Source organism: Carettochelys insculpta, chromosome 8 (assembly GCF_033958435.1).
Source record: "Carettochelys insculpta isolate YL-2023 chromosome 8, ASM3395843v1, whole genome shotgun sequence".
NCBI lineage: Eukaryota > Metazoa > Chordata > Testudines > Carettochelyidae > Carettochelys > Carettochelys insculpta.
The window spans coordinates 55,487,437-55,512,461 of record NC_134144.1 but is presented as its reverse complement, the minus strand read 5'-3'; the positions used below and the strand labels follow the sequence as shown (position 1 = coordinate 55,512,461).

Sequence of the window (25,025 nt, the reverse complement as noted above, 5' to 3'; positions counted from 1 at the left end):
CTACCTTTATCAACCATTGTTACCTTATAAAAATTGTTTAGCATTAATTATATTCACATAATTTTATTCTTCATTTACTGAAATTTACATCAGCTTTTCCATTATTTTTCCTGGGACAGATTTCAGGATAAATCACCAATAATTACTCTACTTATTATTTCAATGAAGTGGAATGCAAACAGATGAAAGGTCTAGCTCAACATTATTCAGCATACTGAGAACTACCCATGTAGGCTGCATTAGGCTGCACACAAACCAACCTCTGTGGCCATATAGAGCCCTCATGAAGGCAAAGAAGGTGTCTTGTGCTTACAAAGTTTTGGGACTGAAGCCTTTCAAACCCACAGCACCACAATCATCTCTAATGTCAAAAGTACTTTAAGCCAATATTCACTTCATTGTTAGCCGGAAATACAAATAATTCAGAAATTGAGTTAATTTCTTTCTCATTAATAGCTTTTCTTCCAAAGTATTTCCTATAGAAAAACTCTACATACCTTGTTTACTGCTCACAGCTACTATTGCATCAGAGCCATCAAAAAGAACACTGCCAATAACAGATAATTCAAAATCAGCCCAGAACAAACGCTGACTGAACTGGTCAACTACTAGACCTGTCATAAAAGAAAAAAAAAAACAAAAAGAGAGAGCAAGAGCTTACATTTACAATAAAATATAAAAGCTATAACCATATACCACAATTGTTTGTAGATTATCGTCTTCTCTCTCCCTCATTTCCTCGAGGGCATTACAATACTACACAGATGAAAGGAATATAGGAATCCGAAGAGAATAGACAAGTAAGGTATTTGTTTGCTCCTTCAAGCTGAGCAAACCATCTTTTCCTATTTTCTCTACTTTCCTTCCCACTTCTTTATTTCTTTTTCAATATCCAGCCCTCAGTCAGGTGGACATATACTAGATTTCTTCTTTCCTATTTGCATAGGTCCCGATGCTGTGCCAGCATGGAGTACAGCTCTATGCTGGTGTGGGAGTGCAAAATGATGTGCAATGAATCCTAGGATCAGGCTGTAAATGTTTTACCTGATCTTTTTGTAATATAGAAGTATTGTCTTTGTCATCAGACTTGCATAATGCTAATATTCTACATGTAATGCGACTTAAAACAGAAAGATTATGCTTGTTTTGGTTTAACTGGACTAATATTTAAACAATGGTTTTCAGAGATCTAGAATAAAACACAGATAGATACATTTTGACTAACTACCCTCTAGGTAATGACTTTATACAATACAGTCATGCAGATCTTACTTTACTAAGGATTTCTTAAAAGATTAATTTACTATGTTGTATTATGTTAAAAGGTTCAGCTTGCTAAAATTTGATCTAATACTCTACCTCAGGTTACAATCTAAAAGAATGGAAGAAACTATCTTCTCCACTGATGTAACACATGTAAAACCAAATTATACATAGCGACAACCGTCATTCTTGAAATAGTACATTAATCAACTAGTGATAGTAAAGACGAAGTTACAGAAAGTGTTATTTTGTATAATAATGAAATATATATGCTTTTTTGTTTCATTTAATTCATAATTACATAATTCAACTGAAATGAACTCAAAATTAGATCCCCCACATTGGTTTTGTGAATGTACAGAATAATTTCTTGTCAAAGGTAAGATAACACAACAGAGCTTTATGATATTTATGATATTTAGAATCTTGACTTGTTAGAAATAGTCATCAGTCTCTGACTTGGAATTATTCTAAAAGCTTACAATAAAATAATGACTTTGAATTGAAAGTTTAATAAAGGAATATTATATGCTCAATTTGTCTTTCAGAAGTAAACTTCTGAAGTTAGCACAAAGTGAAAGGAGTCACTATTTTGTATACTTTAAACAGATGGTATCACCATGGTAGCTGTTTTTTACTGTGATTCCGGTAAAGGCCAGCAGAAATATCCAGTCTCATGCTTACTCTTCTCTAGAATCAAAAAGTCATTCTTGGAACAAATTTAGTAGCAGTAGGGCATGTATTTGCAATAAAGCCTCATAATTTCCTCTATCTGGGAATAGTAAAGTTTCACTTGAGAAGAAAGACAGAAATCATAGGAACAGAAAGGCCTATCTTTGGCATGCTGAGAAAACAGAAATAGTACAAGACTACATATGTTGAAAATATATAAAAATCTGTCAAACTGTAAGACTCCCAGTAATTTTATTCTTTGTCAGTAAGCTATTCAATTAGAATATAGGAAAGATACTATAGTATAAATTTTTCAGCTAATAGACAAAGTAGAATCTTCTGTAAATATAAAGGTTCAATAAGTGCTCAGAATAAAACAGCTTCACTACTAATAGACTTTTTTTTCAGTAGAAAGCAAGACATTTCATTTGTTAATTGTAACTTTACTTAGCCCTTTAAAGAATCAAAAGTCTGATTGGAGGCTTATCTAAAACTTTTCAAAACTGGCAGCAGGAATATGTTTTTATATCCAGGTTAGTGAATACAGCTTCCTTTAGACTTAAAAGTATAACATAAATAGACAATGGCATATAGATTATTTTGAATGATATTAACAGTAACTATTATTATTCTTATTTCAGTCTAAATATGGATAAAAATAGAGCAGAGAAGCATAAACAAACAAATGGAGGTATAGAGGTGTATTTTATTACTTACGTTCATCTTATTCTGTATTTGTACATTTTCTATTTTGAGGTTTCTGTCTGTAGCCTTAACACTGCACACCTCAGATGATCTTAATTGTTAATTTGCTTATTAAGCTTACAGTAGTTCCATTAAATGCTTTGAGAACAATATATTCAGCTATCCATTTTCTGATTGTAACATCTCTCTTTTTTGTACTTTTATTAAAATAAATGGATTTAAAGTTTAGTACAATATTGACCAACCTAACTTCAAACAGACTGAGGTAGACAAGATAATATCTTTTACTGGTCTAACTTCTGTTGGTGAAAGAGGCAATCTACACAGACTTCTTCTTCATGCCTGGGAAAGGTTCTAATGCTATATCTATACTACAGCAACGATTGACAGAAATTACTGCTGGAAGATATCTTCTGACAAAACTTGTCGACAGATTGTGGCCACACATCAAAGCAGATCGCTCTGTCGATCCGCTCTGTTGACAGAGAGTGGCCGAACTGCCCAGTCACTCTCGTCAGAATGGCCAGCTGGAAGCTCAGCAAACAAGGCTTCCTGGTGATCCAGAAGTCTTATCTGTCCACAGAGGGCCCCCCCCCCCCACCCGCCCCATAGCTTTTTAGTCGACAGATTCTGTCAAGAAAGGCATTCTGCCTCGCGGGGAAGAGTCAGAAGACTGTTGGCAAAAATGCTGCACTCTTTCAATTTACTGTCAACAGAACACACTTTTAGTGTGGTCGCTCCACGAGTTTTGTTAACAAAACTCTCTAGTGTAGGTGTAGCTTAAGAGTTTCCGAACTAAACGCAAGATAGAACAGACTTTCTCTGCAAACAGAAGCAGGAAGACTGCCAAACAGTTATTTGAAAAATAGTTACATTGGAAAATCAAGATGGTAAGAAACACTAAAGGAAATCAAGGCTGCTGCAGAGAAGCTAATTTAATTCTTTCTGTTGGTCTTCTAACAGAGGATGTGAGGGAGCTCCCAAACATGAACCGTTCATTTTAGGTAATAAATCTGTGGAACTTTTTCCCAATTAATGTGTGAACAGAAGAGGTTTTAGAACAAATTGATAAAGTAAACAATAAAAAATCATTAGGACCAGATGATATTCATCCAAGAGTTATTCAATATTATTTTATGAAGTTACTATTTTAAACTTACTTAAATTATCTCATTTTAAAAAGTTAATAGAAATTTAATATTAAACTGCATATGTATTCCTAAACTACAAACCCACTGAATTCCTTAGGATTGCAAAATTGCAATTCAACCAAGGAATCCACCCAATGCCACTTTTCATGGAGCATTTAAAATTCTGTGTACCTGTAGAACAAGAAGAAATCCTGTGACACCTTACAGACTAACAGATATTTTGGAGCATAAGCTTTCATGGGCAATGACCCGCTTCATCAATTGCCCATGAAGCTTATGCTCCAAAATGTCTGTTAGTCTATAAAGTGCCACAGGACTTCTTGTTGTTCTCAAAGATACAGACTAACATGGCTACCTCTTTGATACTGTGTACCTGTTGGTCTTTGTAAATTCTTTTGTACCAATATCCTTCTTAATGTACCATCCATAGCTGCTTCCTCTATGTGAGAGTGGTCCCCAATGACTGTCCAATACATCATCCTAAAATAGAAAATATTAAATTATTGCCATGAACGTGCATGAATTATCACCTTAAACTTGCACAGCACCTTTCTGCCAGCAATTTCAAAATACATAACAGATGTATCATTGTATGTTTCATGAAACATCTGAGAAATAAGGATGTATTAACCTTATTTTGCAGAGGGCTAAATTGAAGCAAAGGGCTATACAACAAACAAATCTACATGTTTGTTGACTGTATTGTGCAATAAGCCAGGTTTGTTGTGCTTAAACTTCTGTGTGTTATTTAGAATAGAATACAACATGATAAAATGCCACAGGGAAAAAAAAACAACATACCCCTTTTTAGGATTTACAGCAATTGCATATGGTTCTCCTGCCATATTTGTAAGCAGCCTTGTACAGTTTGGTCCATTCAACTGTCCTACATTTATGGAATATCTTAAACTTGTCCAATGTGTTGTATAGTAACTGAACCAATGCATTCTAGAATGATCAGTCCAGTAAATATTTCCAGCAATCCAGTCTACAGCAATGTCCCTGGGTCTTTTGTATTCAGGACACTAGAAGGAGCAAATTTTAATGTTAGAATTATGAAATTTACATTTTACAGTAGTTACATTTTTTATTCATTAACAGATCCCTCTTTTATAACAGAAATCTTATACAACTTGTTAAATAGCTTAAATATAGAAAAAATAATATATTTGACAAACAAAGGAGGAAATCAACAAAATGATCAAAGATTTAGAAAACCTGGTCTATGTGGAGATGGGAGGGATGATGGGGCATGGTTAATCTTCAGAAAAGAAGACTGGGGCCAGGAAGAAATCTGGTAACAGACATCAAGCTGTGGGCTGTTACAAAGACAACAACAGAACTATGATAATTTTTTCTCTATGTCTACTGAAGGTAGGACAAGAAGCAATGGAGTTATTTGCAGCAAGGGAGGTTCAGGTCAGATATTAGGATAAGCTTTTAACTATATGGCTAGTTAGGTTCTCAGGTGTCCAAGGCAGATTGTGGAATTCCTGTCACTGGAAGGTTTTGAGAAAAGGTTGAATAAAACCCTGCTAGGGATGATCTAGTTTAGTTGGTCTGACCTTGGAGTGTGTCTGTGTTGGGGGAGGGCGGCTAGATTTGGTGACATCTTAAGGTCCCTTCCAGCACTTCACTTCTATGATTGTGAGTCTGCTCACTTATGTGATATGTGTTTGGCTGGTCATAATATTCAGCTATGGTGTCACTCACAACTGTGTAAATGCACAGTTTGTGGGTTGAAAAATTCAAAATCTTTAGTAGCATAGGAGTGTGTTAGTGTCCACTGGAAAACTATCAGCTGGTTGGTTTCACAATACTGCATGATGTGGAAGAACAATTACAATGGAAACTTTTGCACTTCTGAATGAGGCTATTACCACTGCACCTGTAAAGAAAAGGGCTCTAGTATGTGGAATATCAAAATCAATCTTATTATTCAAAAGATGGAGCTACTGGTATTGATACAAGTAAAATGATTCTGGTTCTAATTCTAAAGGCCTGGAGGAAGATTGTTTGATATTAGACAACTGTGTTGGGGGTAGTACATCACATAGACAAGGACTAGATTAATATGGAAATAAGATTCCAATTAACATAGTGGACTGCACCTAGAAGGTGGGTTATGTTTAATTGTTGATGAAGCCCAGATGAGGAGATGGAGCTGAAAAAGTACTAAAAACAACAAAAGCATAGAATAGATGTGTGCACAGTGTGCATGAAGAACTTCATAGTCACTCTCTGAGATAAGAGAAAAGAAGCCCAGAATGACTCCTAGAGGGACTGTGAGCCTTGAGACCCTACCCCTGAGTAGAGACATCTGATGGGTGCGAGGAAAGAAAGACAAAGGAGTCAGTGGACATGCAGCAAGTTCCAGTAGTAAGACCTGATAAAAGGACAGAATCAAGACTATAGGGGGACTACTGTGAATGGTGTTTAATGGAAGAACAGGAAGGGGTATATAAAAGCCAAGGCTAGGGAGCATGCAATTCATTGCATTTATACTTTTGGTTTTCGATTTAATGAGGGATTTTGGGAGAGAACCCTGCAAGTCCTAATCCTGAGTGAAGAGTGAACCTGGAGAAGTTGTTTCAAGGCTTGGTGAAAGGGTCTGACAGGAAGAAGTCCAGCGTGGTAGCAGGTGCAGAGCAGAGTAGACAGATCTTGACCGCTCACAACAGAGCCCAGGGATGGAATCCAAAAATAGACTTGGAGGGCCCGGCTCCTCTACCAGCCACTGATGAGGTGGCATGAAGCTGGGGAAGGGAATAAGGATAGTGGAGAGCCTGGAGACAAGGTTGTGAGGAACACAGAGCCCAGAGTTACAGTCAAATATTTTTTGTAAGGACATTCATACTGTCATTTATTGGACTTTGTTATCCCAAAAAAGGGTAGGTCTAAATTGCAACTTGGCCAGAGTGTTGAGCTAAGAGAAATGAGGCCACTAATGAGCCAGAGCAGCCAATGGCCAAAGTACTCTAGGGCAGAGGGATTTTTGCCACACTGAAACATGAGGGGGCAGGTCTGCAGGGGTCTACTTTCTACATCATCACAGAAATATAGCCCTGGTGTTGAAAACAAAACAAAGCTTGTAGAGCAGCTGTTGAAAAAAAAAGGAAAAAAAGATTTTTGACTGGCTATCCTGCAGTCTGACAAGGACAAATAACGATAATTTATGTAATGAATGACAAATTCATTCATTCTGATTGGTTCTGCACCATGGGCATACGCATGGGGGCAAGAAGGAGTACAGTCCTCCCCAATAATAGTCCGTTCCTGTCTGCAGCTTCTAGCTCTGCCCTCCATGCCAGGATTCCCTCCCTCAAGCTCCTGCCTGCACTTTCTGTCAGGAGGGAATTTGGGCTGAGTGTAGCTGAAGATGTGCCTGGGAAAGACACCCCAAGCTAGTGCTGCTGCTGAACCCCACTAGATGGCACACTTAGCAGGGAAGGTGAAAGCAGAGTTTTGTGAACAGGGACATGAGAAACTTGGGCTATGTCAACACTACGAGATAAATTCAATTTTTAATTAATTCAATTTTTTAACCTCTTTCTTATGAATTCAAACTTGTGTCCCCAATTCTTCTTGCAATTTGACCCATATTTTTTTTCTGTATCAAGTTCCTGCATCTACATTGCCCTATGCAAGTTTGACAGCATGAGCAGTGCATTGTGGGTACACAGTGCTTTAGTCTAAGTTGCTTGTGGGTGTTTCATGTTAGAATCCCACAATGCAAAGCACTGTCCCAGAATTCAGACCACCCAGTAACAGAATTCAGATCTCCCTCAAACCCACGCATGTTCCCTGTGCTGTGCATCTTCTGCGGACGTTGGCATAGCAGTGGGCAGCTGTGCTACCAGCCCTGTCCACCACCTCCTGGTTTCATCGGCAGTGCATCTGAACCTTTATATTTGCAGGTCTGGGCACTGCAGAATTCAAATTGTAATTGAATCTGAGGAAGGGGGTCTTTGCCCATGAAAGCTTATGCTCCAAAATATCTGTTAGTTTACAAGGTGCCACAGGACTTATTGTTGTTCTTGAAAATAGCGACTAACACAGCTATCTCTCTGATACTTGTCAAATTCTAATTCTAACTCAATCAAAAATTCTGGACAAGGATGAAACTGGACGTTCGAGCTGTTGTCTCTGAAAATAGCTGTGTACCTGGATGGAAAGCAGTGGAGAAGGAAGCAGCCATACATGGAGGGTCACTGTTTAGCTTTGCAGGATTCATATGGGACACTTCTGGAGGCTAATAAATTCAGATTAAAAACATGGCACTTCCACACAAACCTTTATTCCAAATTTTAAATTCAAAGTTGACGTTATATCCATCCTGTAATATCAACATTTTGTTATCAGTATTTGGGCTCATTAATTCAAGCTAATGGTATTTACAGTGAAGACAGTGATATTTTAATATTGAGCTGTCTTCTTTAAATTCAATTTATCTCATAGTGTAGACACAGCCTTGGTGAGACACATCCCATCCTCATCAGCACTCTCCAGTAAGGGTTCAGGGGAGCCTGGAAAATGCAGGGTGGGTGATATGGGTGGGAAACTCAAGGAAGCAGCAAAGCTCGCAGGCACTGGGTGTGTGAAGGCCATTATTTTTACCACTGCATCTCTTTTTTAGCTGCTTGACAGGTTGTTTAGTGATATCAGCCATTGAAATTGTCCAGCTATACTCACTATATTAATGATATTTATCAGAGGATTTGGCTAAAGCAAGTTTTCTGGCTTCAGGAGGACCTCATGAAAAGTAACTTGATTCAAGCAAAGCTGAAAGTGTTACACCAAAAATAAACAACATAATTTTAAAACTATTGGTTTCAAATTAAGAATCTTAAAACAACTCCATAACTTTATAACTGTAAATTGTAATGTAATGTAACAATTTCATGGTCATGGTTATGGCCTGGACCCTATATGGTGCTCCCTGAAGGTGGAAGAGATTGCAGGATCAGAACTGAAAGAAAAAAAACACAACAAAGTTTGGGGGAATACAGTTCTGAAAAATACAGTTTTCATAGTTGTCAGACATTGTAATTTGCTAACAAGGAATGTGCAGATATTTTATCTAATGGAAAGAGGCAAATAATCTGAGATTTAGGGCTTTGCACATATTAAAATGTGTGTATCTTTTGTTTGTCCAATGTGGCGACAAAGTACTAAATACTACAAAGGGAAGGAAAATCTTAGAATAACTTCTTTGCCTCTGGTGTATAATATCAGAAAGACATTTGCAGGATTTTTTTTTTAAATAAAATGAAGGTCAGTTCATTTTCTACATAATATAATAAGGATTGCATGGGGAATTTAGATAGTTCATTGTATGTAAATCCTTAATCCTACAAAAATGCCATAGGATCCTTTATGTTCTAAAGACTGACAGAATCTTGACTTTCTATTTAAATAAAGATTAAAGTAGCAAAGTTAAGAATAGCGGTCACCGAACAGTGTTGTTTCGAAAAGCGTCAAAGTTTTAAAAAGATCTAAATGAATTCAGGTTGAACCTGTGTCATCCAGAACTCTCTCATTCAGCAAACTCTGTTATGCATCATGATTTTAGTTAGCTAGACAACCACTTATTATGGATGTGGCAAAGTTTCCCCATGGTCCCATAAAGTTCATTTACAGCCACCTGTCTTGGCTTTCTGTGTTCTGTGCTGTTATTTAGCTGTAATTTACCCCTAAATGTCTTCTAAGAGCCAGTAAGCAGTGGAAGTGCTGGTAATGTACTAGAAAATATTGATATCCCATCATCCAGCAAATTCTCTCGTCTGACACCAGTCAGGTCCCAAAGGTGCTGGATTAGAGAGGTTCAACTTGTGTATCATATGGCACTTCTGTGATACAAAATGCAGCTACTGGCTTTAAACAGACAAGAAATGAATTTATGTCAAAGAATTTTAGCCTTTGCAGGATAGTTCTGCTTGTTAGTGTTTTTCTATTATTAATTATTCATCCGTAGTTCTGAGGGCTTCATTCTTGTAGTCAGTGAGACAAATCATTCCAAGCTAAAAATGAAATGTCTGAAAATATGAATATTTGCCAAGATTTTTATATTTTGCAATGTAAATTATTTCTAATATTAATTCATTCTCTGATGTGTGCTGAGAAACTCCTTTGCTTGGAGAGAACTCTTTGACTTCACAGCATAACATACAGATTTCACGATCTGCTTGCATATACTGTATCACAGGACTGGGGACTAGTATTCTTTTGACAGAACATAATAATGCAAATATACTGGGGTCAAAAAAACCGAACCCTCTGGCTCCATTCTAAGGGTTGCTTCTCTTATCCTGGGCATTCAGCCTTCTTGTGGGCATACTTAATAATATGGAAAAGAAAAAAAACAATAAGAGTAATTGTTGAAATGAAAGAGTGGATCAAATGGGAAGACTGGCAAAAAGAGGATAAGCTGGAAAGTACATTTCTGAAAGTATATTTTTTACATTTGATATATCTTAGATATTTGCAACACTATTTAAATAGCAATTTTCCTCCAGTATTGATTTTCAATGTGCATTAACACTTCAGTCACAATTTATTTAATCTTGCTTGTAAAAAGCAGAATTACTAAATTATTTTAAATGATTTTATGCTCCATAAATAATGAAGAGACACAGTTTTAATCACACAATATATTTTGGTAATAATCTAACTTTACAAAGATTAATTTAGAAAAATAGTTTAGCAAACTACTTTGAACAGGGGTAGTCATTACTGTATTACAGGTTAACAGAGAAAGCTTTATGGAAACCATTTTTTCTGCTTCTGTAAGGATATAATTCTTCTAATTGTCCTTTTCTTTCTCTGCTCTTTCATCAGAAAGAGTACCTGAACTTGAGGCACATCAACTCTCTCTCTATCTTGAAAAATTTGTCCCAATTAGTTTATGTATCCAAATTCAAATAATGTCAGATATTATCTTCATCTCTTACCACCTATTTTATTATATAGTTTGCACAGGATCAAAACATGTGCATCTTTTACTTCTGCCACTAAGGTTCAAAGAGTTGGTATCTTGTCTGAATTCCTTTAGTGAACCCATCTGAATCAAACTTTAACCTCGTCACAGAGTTGTAGAAATTTGCTTCTGTATTCTCTGCAAAAACCTAATCCCCCAGTGGCACTGGATAGACTAGCACACGCATTTGACCATCAGCTTTCATGGCTTCATCAGGTTCATAAAGTGGAATCTTCAGTTTGGTGGGGATAGTTACATACATGCCTACATACTCTTATCCCAGCCACAGCACTCTTCATTGTTTTTGCTAAAACAAACTCACACAGCTATTGCTCTGAAACTAAACTCTCTGTGTAATTCCATCTGAGACTGATTTCTCTATTACTGTAATTACGTACAAACATGGTGAGGCTTGGTCAACTTTACTGCCCTGATTTGCAGATCAAAGATATTACTCAATCTAGACTAAAAGATAAACAACCAAAGGTTAAATTGTATCACTTCAAAAGCCTGAGCTACAATTAAGGAATTGTCAGACTTCCAAACATCAAATTTAAGCACCAGCCTTCAAGTTATATTGATTGTTTGGAAAACTGATTAACCTGCTGATCAATTATGTGTAGAAGGAAGGGGGAGTGCTTGGCAAACATAACAGACCTATAGCAGAGGTGCCTATGGTTCTTCAGTTTTCTTCGGGATTCACTGACTGTTTTGGGGAAAAATCTTTAAAAATGAAGTGCAGATTCACATAGTTTGGGATAACACATCTTGATTAGTGGCTACCAGTATCCCCTGTAAGACAAGCAGGGGGACGCATAGGAAAAATGCTAGAGCAAATAGAAATATCAGCAAAGTTGAGGCGAGTCTATTAAATTTTAAGCACAGATATGGATAGCGTGTAGAATATAATTGAATAGCAGCATACTATGGAATCAGTAGAGAGTGAATGTATGATATGTTGGATAAGTACTGGGACAGCACTGGGAAGTGTGTGGAGGGGGGGCAGGTACACCAATAAGGCCAAAGTCCTGAAAGGGGCATGCAAATGTTTTCAGCTTGGAAAACATTGACTTACATAAACACAGGCATGACGGTCACATTACTACCCTCAGCGGAAGTGATGATAATGTCCTTAATGCAGTTTCAAGCATCTTTATATTTTATATTATATATCCAATTAATAATAATTTTACTTTCCAGAAAGAAAACTACTTGAAAATACATCCACATTTCTGCAGAGCTAGGTAAAGTAACATTTATTCCTGTTTACAAATATTAAGCTACGTTTTTGCCTGAGTACAGCATTTATGCAGTTAGGAATAGTGTGATATAACTTAAGAAAGGGATAATATGAAATACTGAATATGTACTCTTTTCATTTTAAATACATGAAGATGTGACTATTATAGGTTCTTTTCTTCTTCTTCAGAAGGGAAGTTATAAGAAGGACCCATTTAGTCCTGCAACAGGATTTCCAGTACAGTAGAGTCTTTAACACTTGTAAGGAAGAACTACCATACCAGTTCAAACAGTTTAGCCATCCCTTGCTATCAGTTTTAAATTTGTTCCCTTGCCATTACACTGATTGTCCCCTTATTCTGGGTAAAAAGTTATGTTGATTTTTATTTCTTTAAACTATTCCCCCCTTCTCTGATATGTTGGAAAGGCTTCTGTGCTCCACTGAGGCGTGTAACTATGTCAGTGGGAATTTTAACTCCTTAGAAGTTTAATCCAGGGTAGATACGTTCAGGATGATTTGAATGGCATTCCACTGGTCCCCGAGGTTGGAAACTGAACATTAATGACAATAACCTATCCTCACAGGAAAGCAAAAGAGACAGAAATGCAACAAGGAAGCAAAGCAGTCTGCCAAAGTAATGAATGCTGTTTCAGGCGAAACAATGAGTTTTAGTGAAAGCCATAAGGAAGCCATGACTCTGAGAAACTTATTATTCAAGATAAAAACAAACAGTGAGTATAATGGAACATTGGAACAATAGCTGCAACAACAAAAGCAGGACAGATACTGAAGAAACTGGATGAATATAATCATAAATCCTTGGACTAAGTGAACATTGATGGCCAGGAACTGATACAAAACAATTCAAAAAGGAAAAGGTCAGAATATATTCAGAGAAGCAAAATGATTACCACTCAGAGAAAGGATCATTAAGACTTCCAAAAAGGAACAAAAACAAAAAATAACCCTCTCCCCCACCAAAAAAAGTTTATATAATAGAAGTTAACCAAGAGACAATTGCTCCAAGATAGATTTCAAATACCACACAGGAAAATAATAATGATGCAGTAATGAGATCAAACATCCTTTTCATTATTGGCTACAGACTCAATATGACTGACAATATTCCCAGTCATGACACTGGCTTAGTAATAGAGATTTCAAGGCAAGCTGGTAGGGGAGTGACTGCTCAGTTCTTCTTCTCTGCCTGTGCACAGATTAGTGTAGTCTTCTAAGTCAAGTGGGCTCACTAACCATTGCAGGCCCCAGGGTGAGGTAGGAGTGGGCACAGCTTTGCACCCTCACAGGGGCAGGGCCAATGGCAATCAGACCTTAGTGCCATTCACACTGCCATGTTGGGCCCCCATCCCCTCCCACACTGCTACAGCACTTCAAAGAGAACCAGAATTCCAGCCATTGCCTACTTCGACAGTGGCAACGGCCAGAGCTCCACGCCCTTTTGAAACACTGAGCCCCAGGGCACTTGCCCTTTTGTCCCCACTCCCACCAACCAGCAGGCCTGCCTGAATATGGTAATATTTAAGTTTAGCTCTAGTTGTTGGTTTACTATGGGGACAGCTGGACTGTGCTAATGACCTGTGATTTATAGTTTTTCAGACAAGAGAATTTGGTCTGGCCTAAAACTCAATGATAACAAAGGCAGAAAGCAATGGTAAAGCACAGCCCTGGTCACCAAAATCTGAACACTTAGGCTGCATTTACACTAAGCCATAGTGCTGGCAGCTTGATGCAAAGGAGGGCTCTCAAAAATTCAAATGACTACTCATGTGCATAGTCAAATGCATAATTTGCATATTTGCGGAAGATCGCCCTACTGGCAGAGGCTGCTGTCTGCTGAAAACAAGCAGGGTAGATGTGGCTCTCCAGGCAAAAATCCCCTCTGTTGGCAACCCCTTATGTCTGGAAAATATCAGGGATAAAAGGCTGCCAAGAAAGGTGGTTTTTGCTGGCAGAACCACATTTACCCTGCTTGCTTTCTCCTGGTAGCAGCCTCTGCCAGCATGGTGATCACATGCAAATATGCCAATTGGCCACACAAATATGGAGATCAGCCATGCAAATATGCTACTAACATTTCTGAGAGCCCTCCTTTGCATAAAGCTGCTGGCACTGTGGCTCAGTGTAGATACAGCCTTAAAGATTTCAAGAACTGGGATTCATAATTGCTAGAATATTATTTTCCCACAAAAATATCCAAATGGATAGAGAGATTACCAGGAACCAGACTGGCCACACATGTACTGGAAGGAAATTTAGATCATCTCTCCATGATGTCATAGAGTAAAAAGGAGCCAATATTGGAAGTATCCATCTGGGTGTGTGGCAAGACTAAAGATCAAACAACAACAACAAAAAAAAAGCCTAAAATCATGAAAATGGACAGGCAATGGCAAAGAGATAAGACATTATAGCAGCGATTTCAAAATGAAGAACAGATTTCAGGTGCTGTAGAATAACATTGATTTATCTTATCTCCGTAAGAGCATCATAGATGCCCAAACAACTGTAACTGGTATCCAAGTAAGCAAGTCTGAAGCCTGAATAAGTGAGGATTTGTGGAACTATGTGACGGAAAGGAAACAAACATTATCACCTCAAAAACACCTCCAGAAAAGTAAGTGGTAAATATAAATATGTATTAAAAAGGACAAAGCAGAGAAAAGCAGCCTGAGGGGAGACATGAGAAAATATATGGATCAAGGAATCTGGAATGTCTCTAAAAGAGGTGATAATAAGACATTAAATAATCATCAGAATCACCACTTAATGTATTTTATAATTTTATAAAATTTTAATTTATATTTTAATATTTTATTTGCTTATTTTTTAAATAATTTAATTTATTTAGTAATTTAATGAACTCAATAAGGTCCTGATAGCAAATTTAAATGGTGAGTCACTTAAAGACACAAGAGGAAATTGACCATTTATTTTGACTTTACTTTCTGTGCTTCAACAGTTTATAATTCATGACAGAACTTTACTTCTCGTATAACTTTGTTTCCTAAATAGCCTCCTGCGTGGAGTACTGGTAAAGGTTTTTGGAAAGTCTAAATAAATTAGGTCACCTTGTTCTCCTTTATCTACTACTTTGTTGACATAATCAAAGAACTCTAAGGCTGCATGTACACTATTGATTTTGTAACTCTGGAATTTATAAATTCGATTTCGACGATCCTCACCTCCCTCACATGCTCCTCGCAAAGTCGACTTATTGCTGCCATGCTTAATTGGCAAACATTGATTGTTGCAATAGTGCATTGTGGGAACCTATCCCACAGTTCCCTCATTCTCAGTCCTGTAGCATTCTAGGTGTGCTCACTGGTGTTTGACATCATCTTCCCCCATTGAATTTTCTTCATTCCCTTCCTGTTCTAAGCAAACATCCATTTTTCCCATCAGAGGAAGGAAAAATAGGGCATCCACAGAGATGGTAAAAAAAGTTTACAGAAATCTTTTTCTTGTGTAACTGAATTCTCAACTGACCAGCCACTGAGTGTCCTCCCACCCATAATTGCATCCAATCCCTGAAAATAATACAGGGACCCTGAAAAGCTTGAAGAAAGAGATGATAGGAAAGTTTTTGAAAAATGAGAGTTACTGATGGGAAGGTCTTTGGCTTTCCAGTGCACTATAAGGCTTCCATGCACAGGCTGTGTTCTCAACTGGGCACCCACTGAGTGTCCCTCCTCCTGTGATTGTATCTGATCTCTGAAAATAACAGAGGGACAGACTATATTCTCAACTTAGAAGAAAGAGGATAGAAAAGTCTAGGAAAAACATTCTTTGTTTTCCCTTTTCACTGCACAGACATTGCCAACAGGGCAATGGCAGTGAAATCTCATATACTGAATTTATAATGGAAACAAGAATCTGAACTGGCCCTGTGTCCTGTATTTTTTTGCGGGGGGGAGGGTCAAAACATGAGGCCAGATGGGAAATGTTAGGAAAAAATATTTTATAACAGAAATATCAAACCAGCAGGTGTCTGCCATGGACAGCAAGCCCCCAAAACTATTTTTGGTGGGGATGGTATGGTCTGCGGCTGCAGAGCTGGTTGAAATGTTGAAGTAGTCCCCCTGACTATCTTAGCCAGTGAAGTATCAGAGGGGTAGCCGTGTTAGTCTGGATCTGTAGAGCAACGAAGGGTCCTGTGGCACCTTATAGACTAACAGAAAAGTTTAGAGCATGAGCTTTAGTGAGTTAACTCACTTCTTCAGATGCTCTAAACTTTTCTGTTAGTCTATAAGGTGCCACAGGACCCTTCGTTGCTTAGCTAGTGAAGACGCTTCTCCCCAGTGGCAGCGAACCCCCGAGTATCTTAGCTGCTGGAGGGGGAGACTTCCCCTGGAAGCCCCTGAATATCTTAGCCACTGGGAAAGACTTCCCCCTGGTGGCAGCAAGCCCCACTGGTCTCTTGTTAGGGCCATGGAGGGTTCAGTGTGGGGGGAGTTGAATTAATCCCCCCAAATGTCTTAGCTGCTGGGGGAGAATTCCCCCCAGTGGCATTGAGCCTCCAAATATTTTAGCCACTGGGAGCAACTTCCCCACAGTGGCAGAAAGGCCCAAAATATTTTTGGTGGGGGGCCCATTTAAATATCTTAGCTGCCAGGGGAGACTTCAACCTGGCAGCTGCATGTCCCCCAAATTCTTTCCCTCCCTCAGAGCCCTATCCACATGCAAGCTAGGACATGATGCTGCCTGGCCGTGTAGTCAGCACCAAATGGCAGACACATCATTGTACTGGGCTGGGGGCCACCCACATGATGTGGCTACCCATGTGATGTGAAAGAGCATTGCATCTGTGCAGAAGGGAGCGGGGTTCGTGCACAAATGTAAACCACTGAGAAGAAATTTTTTGGTCTCTTATGCAAGCACAACACCCACAGAAGCCTTGTAGCCACATGATGTGATGGGGCAGTGGATGGCATCAGGCAGTGCAGAATAAAAATATCAAGTGTACAGATAGAACCATGAACTCCATGCAGGGGGTATTTGAAATGGGTAGATATGCTCCCAGTGCTAATAGTAAAGAAAGAAAGACATTTCTCAGGATCTCATAAAAATAGGAGCCCACATCACAGGCAACCTGGTCCCAATTTGAAATTCACAGCCTTCCTGTTACCTAATTCCTGCGCACCTGGAGAACAGTGACCAGAGCAGAACGCTGAGGGTTACATTGCGGGTTACTTACAGGACACCTCTGGAAGCTAATAAATTTGATTTGAAAACTTGGCACTTCCACACTGGCCCTTAATAAACTTTTGAATTTAAGCTTGGCACTATACCCATCAGGTACTGTTGACATTGTAATATTGATATTAGTGATCCCTAAACCAAGCTAATGGGATTTACTGTGAAGACAGTCACATGGTAATATCAAGCTAACTGCCTTACATTCAAATTTCTCTTATAGTGTAGACATAGCCTAAGGCTATGTCTACACTACTGAGTTTTGTAGACAGAAGTGGGGATTTATAGAAAAAACTTGCAGAGCATCGATACTGAAACTGTCAACAAAAAAGCTTTGTAGACACTCCAGGGGTGGGGGGAGGCGGGCTTTTGTCGACAGAGCACAATCAACTTTTATGTATAGATGTGATCTGTCTGCTGACAATAACTTCTTAGACAGTTGCTTCTAGTGTAGACATAGGCTTACAAGAGATTAAAGTTATAAAGTTTTCCATCACAGATGCTGTGGCAGTTTCTCCCTCATTTTTAATGATTGTTTCAATCAATTTTTCCAAATTGCCCCTTATTTCATTCTTAAGCTTGAATTTCAGTGATGGACAACAGCTGAACACCTAGCCTGCAGTGGGTACATGTGTAATCCTCCAGTTCTCTGGATTGATTTTAATGTGAGGTTGCCTATTATTGCCAGTAACTTTGAAATTCCTTCAGATTTGCTACAAGCATAACAATTTACAGTCAGATTTTACCTTAACTGATTGTTTGACATGTTACATTTTTTAGTAATTTTTTTTTTAATGAGAAGGTCTCCTTCCTTCCATTGCGGGCCAATATTTCTCTCTCTCTCTCTCTCTCTCTCTCTCACACACACACACACACACAAAAGTTAAGTTACATCCCTGATAGATCTCAAGAGCTCTTGGATTAGTGCTGTGCTGCCAATAGTTTAACAAAAGGTATCTCTATTAACCTGACCTGAAATGAGCTTTGTGTACCAGAGGATATATGTATTTGCAAGGAAAAGCTATATGGGGAGGGAGAAGCAATTTATTTGTTTTCCCATTTAAATAAAATTAAGTGTCATAACTGTAATTAAGAAAGGAAGTACTACTGCTTGGCAAGCTGACAGTTGATATGCACTTTACTTGAACTTTGCTCTACAAGTACTTTTATCATCTACAAGGTAAATCATCTGCCTAAGTGCTATCCAGAGAGGGTGTGATCTCTATTACAAGTAAAGTATAACAATCTTCAATTTTCATGGCACAATTATAGCCTAGGGCTCTGGAAAACCCCTCAAAGCATTTTTCAGAACATAATTGTCCCACAGAATTTCTAAGTAGGGAAGGTATTTGTGATTTATTATGAAGTATAGTATATAATTTGAATACAGTCATGGTCTGGTAAATGTAGTTATTTCACATAGCATATTCATCTATGCAAATTTAATATTTCATCAGTTTAAACAAAATGGATACATATGTTTGAAAAGGAGAAATCTTATAATTTTCAGATTGGTTTACTTACGATCAAACCACTATTACTTTGTCTTCTTTCTCGGCCATGGAGTTTTTTGTAGAAAATACCTCCTGGATTAAATTGAGTACTCCAAATAATCATATCACCTTGATAATATACATCCATCCCAGTTATCCTTGAATTATGTTCAACATGTGAAATTTGTTGATGAACATCACTGTAGTTGAATGGATATATAAAACCCAGGATATCAGTGTCATTAGCAATGTAGAGAACTTGATCTTCAGAGCCTGGGGATTATTATAATGAAATACAAAAATAAAGTGAATTTCAACTAACACCTACTTTAAAAAATCAATATTTTTCATTAGTATCAATTTTTATGCTTATTTGGTATAATTTCTTAATGTTAACCAAGGAACTTGGTTTGCAATTGCCCAGCCTTGTAAACACCATTGTACTATTAGAAGTAGTAGTATACGTAGGTAGTGTCTGCTGTATTATACATGATGCCCATTAGCAGTCCATGCCTCAAGGAGTTTATTAAAAACATAAGCAACATATAAATTGTCAGAGAGATTATGCAAACATTGTAATATAATTTCAATTTACATATATCCCCTTTTTGTACATTTTGTACTTATATATATTAAAGGATATTTGTAACAATACAAGAGTTCCTATGCCTTATTTAAACTTCCTCTATTAAATACAAAACAGCAATGATCCTGTCTCCAGTGGGAAAGTCTCCAAATTAAAATGATTCCTTGAAAAAAATTTCATTCTGCTCTGAGGCCTCTAAAATTTTAACACATTACCTTCATTATTTAATAACATCTTTAGCTGATTGTTCATGCATTTGTGTTTTAATATAAATATTATCTTTGTTGGAAGATACATTTAGCTGGGATACATTGTAGTTGGTAGAAATGTAGATACATACCAAGAAAGGGAGAGTTTATCTATGAAAACTTGAAAAAAACTATTTTGTGGATTATCACAAATAAGTCTAAATTGTTTGACATATTTCTGACTCATTTTTTAACTGTAATTATAAAGTTAAAATACAGGATCATTATCCATTAAGTATATTAAAATTATGTAAGAAATGTACTAAAGATTATTAATTAGGTATAATGTTTGTAGCCTTACCTTTTGCTATGCAGCTGTTATTCCTTTCCTTATAATTTCTCTCACATATACATTTGTATGATCCTTTAACATTAGTACATTGATGTGAACAGATTCCAAATATCATACATTCATTGATATCTGGTGGAGGAGGGGGGGAACACTAATTACTAGATAATTCTTTCTTAAGATTACTAGCACATTGGCACACAAATTTGCAAAAACTCCAATTCTTCTTGAAACAAGACAGAATCTCTGTGCACATAAGTCTGGCTTCTGTTAAAGCCATGATTCACTTCACGTCAACTGTGAAAAAAAACCTGCTTCCTCATCAGACTTTCTTCAATCAATTCTGAAGATTAAAAAGTCTGAATATTATGATCATCTGAAATGATACTCAAAACTGTCATTGTCACTGTCTCATAAAAATCATACATTTAATAGTTTCTTGTCTATGTCCCTTTTCTAAAGGTTAGGTTAGTTTGCAAAGCTCTTACTCACATTTGTGAGTAGTCCCACTGAAGTCAATCAAAATACTTGTGTAAGTAACTGATCACCAATTCACCAGAGTTCACAAACTGCCCCTGAGAAAGGACATGGAAAAAGTGGATCTTCTCTCAATTTTCAGAGTAACATTTCTAGCACAACAATCTTGAGTGCTCTCAAACTGGCTGTGCACCCTTTTCACTGCAGAGTACACCCTTCTCAGGGTATTTAATAACTCTTCTTCCTTATTATAGTTTATCTCATACATGTCCCGATGTTATACAGTGCTATCATTCTTGAGCTCCCCAGAAAAATTTGGTGTCACCAGTGCCTTCATCTGGTAGTTTAAATTCCACTTCTTTAATGAATCTACTTCAATTCTTTTGGGAATCTTAAATTAATTTGTTTACATCTTCCTTTTTGGGATCATTTAATGGTTTGACATCTGTCCTCTGACATTTCATGGCCTGTTTTAATCTTAGTCACCACTTTCAGGCAAAGTACACACATATGTAAATCCCTCTCTCTCTTGCCCATCTTCTCATCTTGATTCCTGTAGCTATGACTAAAGTCCTCACACTTGTGAAAAGGCATATTTTCTTAATTCTTTCACACCATTAACATTTTTTTTCCTGTTAACCCATTCTTCTAGAAATCTGAATATTTCTTTCAGGATAATGTGCTGTTTTGGTAAAGGGCCATACACAAAAAATGTAAATTGCATCAAACAGTATATTAATTACAAATATGGAACTAATTCTCTATGCATCTAACTTATTAAAAAATTAATGTCATCAGGATGGTTGATGTTTCTACATGAAAATGATCTTTCATTTTGAGCAGCATAAAGAAGTGACAGTGGCAACCTTAATCTGGTAAAGCTTAACTAATAGAATAAAATAAAAGACAAAAGCTAAACTGGCTTTATGCAATACTGACTGACAAACTTAATAAATAGAACAAAATTGATTGGGAAGAGAGAGTTAATAAATAAGTAGAAAGAATTAGAGAATTAATATGACTTTTTCTGCATTCCTCGATTCCTGTTCTTGGACGTAGATGGGACAGTTGGCTCCTTAGCTAAGAATGCTACAGAATGAAGGGATTTGTAGATGCAATGAATGGAATTTTTATTCCTCAATGACTTGCCTGGACAATTATATTTTTTTCTAGTCATTCCAATGAAAGATTTTGCTTATGGACTTTACAAACAATAAAAGATAGAGAAAAACTAAAGTAGAGAAAGTTTATATTATATTTCATTTCCAACGCATGGACATGAGTAAAGTGTGTTTCCTGGTACTTGTGTGTCTGATGGGGAGAAGACTAAAATTTGTAATATGAGGTCAATTTATGAGAGTATTTGTAGCATGTGCTGGCATGAGTCTGGTGACAAAGGGGCTTTTTGCCAGCAGAGGCATGCCCATACGGTCTATTTACTGCTGGCACCCCCCTCTGCCAAGACTAAACTCTCATGCAGCTATGCTAATGAGATAAGGGGCCATGCTAATGAGCAGCTATTTGCAATTTCGAGGTTGCTCATTAGCATGGACCTGCTGGGAAAGGTGCACCTTGTAGACCCAGCCTAAGTCAACTGATAAAAAAAAAAAAGAAAAAATCTTTTAGATTCTTTCATTGGTTTTAAATACCCAGACAATTGGTTATTTACCATAAAAAATGTAATTATTAGCTGCCTAAGTTTAATAAGTCTTCTCTTGTACCACTGAGTTTTTATGGACATTTTCGAAAGCTAGTATCTGTATCTGTTGTTGTGGATGTGGATGCGGATGCAGACATCTATGGATCATTTCTGCAGATTCAGATATACATATCAATTTTGTATGTGTGCTGGGGCTGATCTTTAGGATCAGAAAGGAATTTTCTACAGGGTGCAGGTTTTTTGCCTTCTTTTGCAGCCTGTGGGTGTGAGTCATTTGACAGAAATACCTGGGTATATTTGACAATCATTTTTCTGTCACTGATGCAGCTGTGGTAAATCCCAGCCCTTTTCTCCGTCTTTGGCACATATTAGCTTGGTCCCTTCTGGGCTGTAATACTTTATCTAGTTTTAGTCAGTGGCTTTAGTGTGCGGGTGCTGCATGAAACTGGTGATTCCGGAGGTTGAACTAGATGATGCAGTAGTGCCTCCTGGCCTTAATATCTATGACTCCAAAAGCAATAATTTAATTTGCTTCGTAAATCATGCCTGCCATTTAATTTACTTAGTCAAAAGATATGGAAGAATTACAATACAAAGTGTTAAAGGAAATGTAATGTACCTTCACATTGCCTGTTCCTCCTGTTTCTTTGAAAACCAGGCTTACACTGACAGAAAACTAATGAGTGTGATTGATTGCAGTATGCATCATCCCCACAAGGATTCACATTGGCTTCACAAGTATATTCAGGACCTATGGGAATAGATTAAATAAATTTGACTAACTCTTGCTTAAATACAAATTCTGGGAGAGATCGTCCCCTTATTTCAAGGTCCTTTCCAATTCGATGAGCTATGACACGCATATTTCTGAAAAAATTAAATTCACTTCAGTCATACTCACAATCCTTCTGTGTTTCAACAAATATTTGTGCAACCAGTTATTATTTGCATAAATGTTTGAGCAAAGTGTTTGTGGAAACAGACTTTTACATGTGGGTGTCCACAAACAAAGTGCCAGAACACTTGTTCAATTAGGAACCAAAACGAATGCTGTATTTATTGTGTGCCCTATTCAACTAATGTACACTGACAGGGTATGGTTTATTTACAGATAACTAACTTTGGGACTGTGCAAAAAAAAAAAAAAGGAAAAAAAATCACACATGCGAAAATCTTCTCAAACATATCTAATAACTAACAAATATAAGGAAGTTGCAAGCTGCTTGTAGATATTCCACATACAAAAGAAGCAGCTCAGTTTGTCAAATAAATTATTCATTTTTAGTTGCTGAACTCTAATAAATATCCATTTACATATTAGCAGTGGGTATATTACTTATGATATGCATTCAGCTGCATATGATACAGTCCATTAATATGACTAGCATGTAAGAATCGTGTAAAAATTCACTTTTGTTCCATTGGGAACTCTAGAATTAATTTCTTGTTAAAAAACAAAGACCAAACACTTGTATTTCTGCAGGATTAAAGGCATTTTAAGATTATTATATAACAAAGATTTTTATTACTATGGCTAAAATATGTCCAAAATATAAAATTGTGGTACAAACAATTATGTATTTCTAATTTTTGTATTATTATACCACTACACAGCATCAGAACAACCTTAGAAAGAATTACTGCACATCTACTACCACCTTAGTTCAGTATTTCTTAGTATTTCCATGATGCATCTTGTGCACTGGGGTGCACCCCGCTTGTGACTAAGAAGATGGCCATGGTTATAGTGAAGTTGACACTAAGTTTCAGTGGACAAGAAAATCTACAGCTTTGAAAACCTCCTGAATAATTGACTTTATCTATTTTGCTATGACATATCTGGATTTCATTTTACTGTCCTTGAAAAGAATGAAATTAGATTCACCTTGTTTCTCAACTCTCAGAAAAGGCTTTTACTTTTCCTCACACAGGTTTGTGACACATTTGAAAGAGAAAGATCTTGACAGGGAAAGAAGGAACAGAACTTTTGGAAACATAAGGGCAAGTATGAAGGAGCATCTTATTTACATACAAGCCCAAATACGGAGGACAGTGGAAAGCTCTCCCATTTTCTTGACTGAAATGACCATGACCCAGAACACTACTTTCATGTAGAGAACTGAAGTGTCTCAAAAGGAAGATTTATACAAAAGCCTGAATAAGGTATTATGAGACTTGTCCAGCTGAAGCTCTGGACAAATTTGTATGTTCCACAATTTGCAAGGACACGGAAAAATGAAGAGAGTGCCTGTGAAAGCCTCCCTCATGCATTCTAGGATTATTCTAGCTCAGGTTGAGTTTACTGTAACTGAATGTATTTGAGAAACAGATAGCTTTCTTAGCATACTATTACCATTCTAAAAACATATTCTAATGCCACAATGTACTCTGCACAGTAAAAGTATGTTAATAGGATTTAGGTGTACAAAAGCTCATGAATTTTTGGAATGAAAATAAATCTGTGACTTTAGCAAAAAAAAACATATTACCAATGTGAGTATGAGTTGCTATTGCCAACTTAGTTTCAGATCAAGACTTTCATATCACAAAAACTTTTTATTTATCTTGATAGGGGAGGATAGGTGTGAAGTGAAATATAATCAACTTAAACAGTTAAGCCAGCTAGAAATGGATTGAGTTACTCCTTGGAGGATTGGATAGTTGGTTCTTCATATTCCACTTTAAAGTCTCAGGTATATTAGTTTAGATAATGAAGAGGTTATACTTTTTCATGTTAATGTAAACTGTTTTGTTGGGAGGTTCTGCATGAAAGAATACTGTTTCATTGTATTCTTATGTTACAAGCATGGAAACAGATGGCTTATCAATCAAACTCACTTATTTTGCATTCTTGCTCATCTGAACCATCTCCGCAGTCATCAAACCGATCACACTGCAGCTCCATAGGTATACATTTCTTATCTCTACAAGCAAACTCATCTTTTTTACAAGGTCTTGCTTTGTATGGGATCTTATCTACATAATTACAAAGGAAAAATTACAAGAAGATTAGCATTTCTTATTATTTAGACTTCTCACACATAAAAATGG

General features: G+C 37.1%; 1 protein-coding gene across 1 annotated transcript in view; it reads right to left on the bottom strand.

The window, feature by feature from the left end:
* The window catches only part of LRP1B (LDL receptor related protein 1B), a 1,349,009-nt gene that overhangs the window by 82,963 nt on the left and 1,241,021 nt on the right, over window positions 1–25,025 (bottom strand). Inside the window, exons 75-81 of the mRNA XM_075000767.1 lie at window positions 24,813–24,950; window positions 22,594–22,725; window positions 19,850–19,969; window positions 18,746–18,987; window positions 4,593–4,816; window positions 4,165–4,271; window positions 498–614 (exon numbers count right to left, since the gene is read on the bottom strand). Coding sequence (XP_074856868.1) covers window positions 498–614; window positions 4,165–4,271; window positions 4,593–4,816; window positions 18,746–18,987; window positions 19,850–19,969; window positions 22,594–22,725; window positions 24,813–24,950 — 1,080 coding nt within the window. The remainder of the gene's footprint in view (window positions 1–497; window positions 615–4,164; window positions 4,272–4,592; window positions 4,817–18,745; window positions 18,988–19,849; window positions 19,970–22,593; window positions 22,726–24,812; window positions 24,951–25,025) is intronic.